The sequence below is a fragment of the Echinops telfairi genome, unplaced genomic scaffold (genome assembly GCF_000313985.2).
Source record: "Echinops telfairi isolate 266 unplaced genomic scaffold, ASM31398v2 ScPeMD7_18;HRSCAF=68, whole genome shotgun sequence".
Lineage (NCBI taxonomy): Eukaryota > Metazoa > Chordata > Mammalia > Afrosoricida > Tenrecidae > Echinops > Echinops telfairi.
The window spans coordinates 13,366,123-13,374,410 of NW_022103915.1; the positions used below are offsets into that span (position 1 = coordinate 13,366,123).

General features: G+C 54.1%; 1 protein-coding gene across 1 annotated transcript in view; it reads left to right on the plus strand.

Annotated features, from left to right (window-relative positions):
* The window catches only part of RPS6KA5 (ribosomal protein S6 kinase A5), a 132,998-nt gene extending 126,997 nt beyond the window's left edge, over positions 1–6,001 (plus strand). The window contains exons 14-16 of the mRNA XM_045288129.1: positions 698–881; positions 2,560–2,723; positions 4,155–6,001. Coding sequence (XP_045144064.1) covers positions 698–881; positions 2,560–2,723; positions 4,155–4,394 — 588 coding nt within the window. The 3' untranslated portion in view covers positions 4,395–6,001. The remainder of the gene's footprint in view (positions 1–697; positions 882–2,559; positions 2,724–4,154) is intronic.
* Positions 6,002–8,288: the final 2,287 nt, after the last annotated feature.

Here is an 8,288-nt window from a genome sequence, read left to right on the forward strand (position 1 = left end):
ACGCTCCAGCTGGACCGCGGGCAGTTACTAGCTGAGCCGCCCCTCCCAGGATTGGGAGAGGACGGAAATCAGAATGGGGCTAATGGCGGAAGCAGGCGGCCAAAAGAAAAGAAAAATGAAATTATGGGGTGCTCAGCCATGGCTTTATGTCCCGAGGGAGGAATTGTACGGAAATGGATGGTAAAAATCATGACGGGGTTTTACTGCCTTCCCATCTTCGATTAACACGCTGTCCTTGCTTTCTGAAGGCGGTAGATTCCCTCTCTTTTTGGGGGTGGAGGGGGGGGGAGTTGGCAAGATTCTTCTTACTCTGAATATAGCTTTCAAAATGTTACTCCGTTTTAATATCATACTCAGGCGTGACACTGTCTTGACAGGTGGGGTTTCTTAACGTGTCGGTTGCCTTAGTAACCCAAATTCCACTGCCATCGAGTCAGTCTGACTCTTCCAACCCCGTGGGACAGCGCAGAGCTGCCCCTGTGCGTTTCCAAGGGTGTGAAGCTTTGCGGGAGTTGACAGCCTCGCCTTTCTCCCTCGGAGCAGCCGGTGGGTTCACACTGCTGCCCGGTGTTAGCCTCCGGGAAGAGAAGAAAAGCACCTGTTGAAGTCAGCCACGGTGTTTAGGGCATTGGGTGTGTGATGCCAGTGGAATTAGTAATAGGGGACCAGAGCGCGCCGGGGCTGACCTTCACGCTGGCTGTGGCGTTTCTCTTCCCGACAGTACACCATGCTGTCGGGGCAGGTCCCGTTCCAGTCTCAGGAAAAGAGCCTGGCGTGCACCAGCGCCGTGGACATCATGAAGAAAATTAAGAAGGGGGACTTCTCCTTTGAAGGAGAAGCTTGGAAGAACGTCTCCCAGGAGGCTAAAGATTTGATTCAAGGTAAAATCCCAAGGACGTGTACGTCTTGGGGGCGCAGTTTGGCAGGGGAGGTGGGGGAAATGGGGAACGAATCCCAATGAGAGCAAGATTGGAGAAAATGCTCTAAAACGGATTTGTGGTGATAATTTTACAATTCTTCTTAATGTATATGTGGATTATATGCCAATAAAACTGTGGGGGGGTGGAAAGTATATTAAAAGAAAAAAATAAACCTGTCCATCTTACGTGGTGTGGTGATTGAACTGAAATCAGACCCATTGCACAAGAAAAAGGAAAACCCAGATGTACTGCCCTCGGGTCCTTCTCAAAGTGACCCTGAAGGACGCAGTAGAAGTGCCACTGTGGCTTCTCAGACTGTAACTCGTTTACGGGACAGAGAGTTGCCTCTTTCTCCCACGGAGCAGCAGCTGGTGGTTTTGAGTTGCTGGCCTGTGTTTAGCCCAGTTCCTAGCCCAGTTATTATGCAAGGATGTCCCGTGTCCCCACAAGTGCCTGGGGTGCTTTCCATCGCACTGTCTTCTTAAGAGGATGTCTGAATCGTACCACATTGCAAGCACCAGCATCTCAAATCTGAGCACATTTAGGACTAGCCTTTCCCACCGCCGTGTGCCCTTTCTCTGCTCCCCCACCCCGCCTGCTCCATTCACTCGGCCGGTGCCACACTGGCCATCCTTCTCCCTGCAAGTCTGCAGTCTGCGGTCCAGCCCCCCCAGCCCCACCCATCCCACCGCAGAAGAACCCCATACCCAAATGTGGTGGGTCTCTCTTCTATTGAAGTCTGTCTGTCAGCTGCCAGCCACGCTCCTGAGCGGGCACTCAAACCCAGAACCCCACACAGCACGCCCCTGCCTGCCTTGACTCCCTCGCACCCTTGGTCTGCCACGACAGAATTCTGGAACGGCACGTGGGCAAGCTTCAGGGCCGCCCTGCGTGGACAGTGCCCTTCTCCATCCCGGGGGCGCCCCTCTTCGTATCACCAACTTTTGCTCACCCTCCAGGAGTTCCCCTTGGGAAGCCTCCTTCGGCTTCTGGGCCCACAGTGACTCGCTGCCAGTGCGGTCACTGCCCCCCTTGTCCCCTGGGGTTGGGATAAGCTGGTGTTTGCTCCTCGCCTCCCCATCTCCACCCGCATACCCCTGCTGCCTGGCACGTAGGAGGAGCTCAGCAAATGTTGGTGCCGAAGGGCAGTGGATCTGGAAACTCATCACCCCAAGCTCACCCAGCCTCCAGTGGGGGAAGCTTTATCTTGGGTGGTACTCTCCTGGTTGAAAACTCAGCTTACCAGAACCCCAAAGCACCACTATTGAGTTACCCCAATGCACAGCAACCCCATAGGACAGAGTCGAGCTGCTGCCCCATGCCTTCCCGAGGCTGTAGATCTGTACGGAAGGGGCCCCTTCCGTCTCTCGTGGTGTGGCTGGTGGGTCCCCACCACCAGCCTTTCAGTTCGCAGCGGAGGGCTGCTGAGCCACTGCGCTTCCCGGGCCCTTTCAGTTCGCATCCTGCCGCCTCTCAAGAAGCTGTGGCTTTGCCACTGGCACTCTGTAGACACACTTGTCCTCATCTCTGTAGGAGGTTGGCACCGTGTGCACACCCGTGTGCTGCACCGATTGAGATTGTGTCTGAGGTTGACTTTGAACCCGGACAGATCCTAAGGCAGAATTGTTTATTTGGACAGGGCTCCTCACCGTCGATCCAAACAAAAGGCTCAAAATGTCTGGCCTGAGATACAACGAATGGCTTCAAGACGGCAGTCAGCTGTCCTCCAACCCTCTGATGACACCGGACATCCTGGGGTCCTCGGGAGCTGCTGTGCACACCTGTGTGAAAGCCACCTTCCATGTAAGGACCCTAACCCTTCACCTGTAGGAGCCAGGCTTCCCTGTCAGGTCCTGTGCTCTGCCTGTGGGAAGGCAGCCTTCTGTGGCAGGCTCTGATCTCAGGTTCATGATCAGACAGTCCTCTGTCCTCAGGTATACGTTAGTATGTCCTTACGGAAGTGCACGCCCTTTTCACTTTAGGTAGGTTTTCATAAATCGCTTCATCTTGTGAACAGACGGGGGGAGGACAGAAGACTGCCTTGGTGTTGCATGTTGGCTTTGCCGACGAGGACAGTAGTGCAGTGTTGGAACAATTGGAAACGTTCAGCCATGGTGAAAACTAACACGTACAACGCAGCCTGAGGCTTTCTCTAGACACCAAAAGCAAGCATTCGGGTGTAAGGCACAGGTGGAAGCCAAGCCCCCAGCTGTGTGCGTGTGTGGTACGGTATGTTCTGGAGACAGAGGCCCAGGAGGGTTTGTGGACTGGTCAGAGAGACGGGGTGTGGCAGCTGGAGGAATGGGGAGACGATGCTGAAGGCAGGTGTTGAGTGTAGCTTGTGGGGCGAGTGAGATTGGGCACACATGTGCAGAGCCAATGCAAACCAGTGAGGAGGATTTGCTTGTGGAGTAGCTGAGTCACAGGGAAGCCACACGGCCCCTGATAAAAGGAAAAACATCACTGCTTCTGTCGAAGAAACAAATAGAAGTAAAAATGTCTACGCTGAGCTGCGTTGAGGTGGGGTTGAGGGGGGTGGAGGCCTACGTGCTAGTACTTGGTAGGGCCAGGCTACCTGAGTCTTCTTTAGACCTGTGATGCTGAGAGAGGTGGAGCAGGGAAAGGGAGCAGCCCTGAGCAGGAAGCCACCTGGGGGGCATGTGGTGGGGGTGGGCCCTAGGCCTAGGTTTCGCCCTGTCTGTTGGGAGATCCCCCAAGTTACAGAAGGGCAGGGGGCTCTGCTCTCTGGACACTGTGATCAGAACTGTAGATCTCAATCACAGAACCAGAAAAGCTAGTGGGGTGGGGGTCTCGTTGATCTCCAGGGCTCTCCGTGAGCCCGCAGCCAGTGGTTTCTCACTGGGTCTAGCTAATTTCTTCCCATGAGGTCTTCGAGGCTTGACGGCCAGACTGCTTACCAGATTTGAAGTAAAGCATAGGTCCCCAAACTTAATGGCCTAAAAAAAGGACATTATTCAGAACTGCCCCCACCTCTAGCCCCAGCATGGAGGAGAAAGTATAGGTCCCTGCTTGGGCAGACCCCCAGGAGCGGTGTCCCCACCAGTGTCGGCACCCCGCCTGCAGTGGGCTTGGATCTCCCAGCATGAAGAGCTTTCTTCCCAGTACACGGGGAGCTGTGGCGGCCAGCCCGAAGCTGCCTTCTGGTGGTCCCTTAGAAGGGCGGAGAGGACAGGAAGACCGACCTTCATGGCCTTTCCCTTTCTCCTCCCCTAGGCCTTTAACAAGTACAAGAGAGAGGGCTTTTGCCTGCAGAACGTGGACAAGGCCCCTCTGGCCAAGAGGAGGAAGATGAAGAAGACGAGCACCAGCACGGAGACGCGCAGCAGCTCCAGCGAGAGCTCCCACTCCTCGTCCTCCCACTCGCACGGGAAGACCACCCCCACGAAGGCCCTGCAGCCCGGCCAGCCCGCCGACGGCAGCCACCCCGAGCCGCTCTTCCAGTTCTCAGACTGAGCGGCCTGCGACCCTGAGCCCCCCGCCTGCCTGGCCCGGGCTGTGCTTTCTAAGGTCTCTCGTGGACCTCACTGGAATCCGCCTCTTAGTGAATTATGTTCAGGAAAACTTGTCCGGTTGCCCTTGTCTGAACGCACTGGACAGAACGTCACTGTGAACCGAGCACAGGCCACGCTGTCCAGGGACCTGAGAGCGGCGCCCACGGGACTCTTTCTTAGAGCGCAAAGGTTACTAGACGTCTCACCAGGGCCCGGCTAGACCTGATCTGCCCGAGGTTTGCCAGCTTCTGCCAGCCCAGCCGCAGGGGACCCCACTGCCCTGATCCCTTTTGCTTCGCCTTGTGGACAACGTGAGTTTTCAAGAGACGGGTGCCTTGCGTGCCCATGGCCGAGCTGAGCCGAGTGAGGAAAAGGCCGGACAGTTTCTCCACAAGCTTCCGTCATGAATTTCCTTGTGTGGCACATGCTTATTTCTGGGGAAAGGATTTTAACTTATTGTTTTTATTTCATGGTTACGTATGACAGTAACCTGCCATTAATCTTCTAAAAAGTGAAGGGGAAAGGAGAGAAAGAACAAAACATAAGAACTTAAAGCCCTGAGGCCTCTCTGGGGCCACGTGAGATGCATGCTGAGCTGCGTCGTGTTGAGTTTGCACTACTCTTTCCTGGCGATCTGTTTTACTGACTTGCGTAATACTGAGGCACAAGTCTCTGTGTGTGTAGTCTTGTTGCACTTTATAGGAGAGTGAGCAGAAGTGAGCTAGTTTGTAAAGTGCACTGTGTGACCCATGTACCACGTTTTAGCCCCCGTCCCCCTCTCCTTGGGCAGCAGGTGGACGTGGCACGAGAGGTGCGGCATCCCCGCATCCTCGCCGTGCGTGCCTGCAGAGGAGCAGAAGGGAAGGACGCGAAGCACTGTGCTCCATCCTCCAACACTGTGTGCCCCGCGGGGGGCGCCTCCTGCAGGCCGAAATTCTCTACTGAATAGTCTAGAATCACAACTATGCTTTGGGGAAAGAAAAAACCTTCTGTTTGATTTTAAATCCGGACGCAACTTTTATGAACTTCTGCAGAGCCTTGTCATGGCTCGCCAGTTCTGATCTTGTCCAAGAAGCCAGTGTCTGGCGATCGAGACATTTCATGGAGCGAGTGCTGCATTTTAAAAGAAAATGAGTTCATTCCCTATGCAAAAAAAAAAAAAAAAGAGTAACAGGATAAGTGGTGTTCTCTCTCCTTTTAAAGCCATCCCATGGGACGTCAGGAAGTGAGAAGAGGCGCTTTTGCTGTTTGCAGGACTCGTGCTCACCAGAGAATGCCCAGCCTGGCGATCGTTGTTGTCATGGCAACCTCCTGAGCCTCGCTCTGGGTTTATCGCTGTTGTCATGGCAACCTCCTGAACCTCACTCTGGGTTTATCGCTGTTGTCAGGGCAACCTCCTGAGCCTCGCTCTGGAGTCAGAGCGTGAGGGTGATTCCTTTCATTCGCTGCGACCGATTAGGAACAGGAGCGACTGCACTCTGTAACCGCTGAATATTTATTACTAATTCAATGTCTATATTAATAGCACAGGCAACAAACGTGGCAAATATTAAAAATATTTTCAAAATACCGCATGATCCTGTTTGCCTTTGTGTCCACAGCGGGCGCGGGGCTGACTATTTATACCTCTTGTCCCGGCCTGTTGTCATTGAGTCAACAGAAGTTTTCTACCTTGAGCTTTTTCATTCGTTGTTAGCAGTGAAGGGAATTCTTCCCTGAACGAGCCCCAAACGGCAGCGAACCCGCAGCCCCTGGCTCCATCGGCACTGGTATCTCACACCAAACACCGTGTGTAGCTGCTGGGCTTGAGTTCAGCTTTCCCTAGTCACCCAGAAAGCCATAGAGAGTGCTAGTGGTAAACGACAAAGAACCATTCTTGCTAATTGAGAATGATCCAGAAAAACCATCCCATTGTGTGGCCCGGTGATGATGACATCAGTTCCGTATGAATATTGGGAATGGATGAATTGCAACTTCATTTCTTTTCCGGGCCTCATCCTCAGAGGGGCGGGTCAAACGGGCAGTTGGGTGGAAGGGCGGGGAGAAGGAAGGGAAGTTAATCCCCCAACCCTACCATGGAGCCTCTTGGAGTGGTGCCTGCTTCTCAGCCTCACCCCCACCCCCCAGCTAACACTCAAATGGCAGCGGGGGCGGGGGGACCCCTGCCCCACCCCCTGCAGACCACTTATAGCCGGTGAGCTGCCTGTATGCAGACTGCCTGTTCAGAGCGCAATGAATTCTGGCATTTAACATGCCAACCTCTCATGTCGCCGCGTCACACAGAAAGAATGAAAAAGTTCATTTGAATCTGTTCACTGGGTACTCGGGGCTCTCGGGGTGGAGTGAAGATCAATAACAGGTATAGACTTTAACCCCCTCCAACACCAACACCTGCATTGACGGTGGGAGGGGAGCGGAGACCACGCAACCCTCCGCTCTTCCCTGAGCAGTTCTCCTGCGCGCGCCTTCCCTTCTCGTACAGGACCGGCTGTAGCTCTGGGGCCAGTGGAGCGGCAAGACAAGAAGAGGAAGTCTTAGACGAGGAAACGTGTCAGGAGGTCTGGTGTCTGCCTATATGCATACCCAAGCCTCTAGCTGAATGAACTCCTTCCCAAGTGAAATGTACGCATTGGCTACCTGTTCTCCCAAACTGCTTCGCATAGGAGATCCCAGCACTGGAAGGTCCACATCCGTGGTCCATGTCCTAGAGCTGCAGATTGCTCCAGCAGGACCAAGCTCGCTGTGCATGTGTGTGAGTCTGGTTTGCAGACAGCGCCGAGCTGAGTGGCGACTGCCTTCCTAATTCAGGAAATCCCTTTTGTTATCTCGTGATAGTTTTGTAAGTACGTCCTCCAATATTTTCTAAAAAGCAATGTGCTGCGTCCGCGTTCGCATTGGCCCATTGCAAACACCTGGTGGTGGTGTGTTTATTAAGACTCAGCTGTCACGGCCCGGTGAAGGTGTCTCGGATCCGGCCTCTGGACGCCCGAGACCACCTGCTTGCTTCTGATGCTGGGGGTTGGCGCCATCACACTGATATCCTCTTCTCCTTGAAGCTGATAAATGACATTCTGTTGCCACTTCACACCGTCCAGAGAAGTCCCTTCGATATGCAGGTTTATGCTGGTGGAATATCTTCAGATGAGAGTGTGGCCGTTGGCCCTCGACTGGGTGCTCCCCTGTAGCACCCAGTGCCCGACCTTTAAGGAATAGCATATCCTTGACACCAGCACCCCTCTTCATTCGCTACAGAGGTTGGCAGTCAGAGAAACGTCTCTGCCGTCGGTCGTTTCAGACGTGAAGACTCGGTGACACCGTTGTCGTGGGTGAACAGGAAGTAGTTACGGATCAAGTAAGCATTTGAAGTGCTCTCCACCCAAAGAAACGCGCAGCTGCACGAAGGCTCTATTCACGGGGAGGTGAGAGCCTCCCGCCCAGCTTCAGCCTTCCTTCAGGAGAAACCGGCTCCTCGAGCTGCGTCCATACAGTGAGGGCATGGCCTCGGGCTCCCTTTTTGGGTTCTACAGCCCCCCCCTCCCAGTCTCTCCATGTGGCCCCCAGTTTCCAGAGGTGGCCCAATCTTCTTGTCTGTGAGAATGTACTATCAACATTTTCACTTTGACTCCTAAGAGCCTCATCTCGGAGGGAGAAGGTCTGTTTGAACGGGGGAGCCCTCCGTGGTGTTCAGAACGTTTGACTGTTCACATTCCAGCACCTAGCCTTTCCTCCGTGCCCCACTCCCGGGTGTATTTTTAATTACGTAGGTGATTACTCCTCCAGCGCTTCCCTTGCCCAAGGCAGTTTGTCTGTCTGATTTCCAGAATGTGGATTAGGCAGGTGCCAGTGCTTAAGGCTT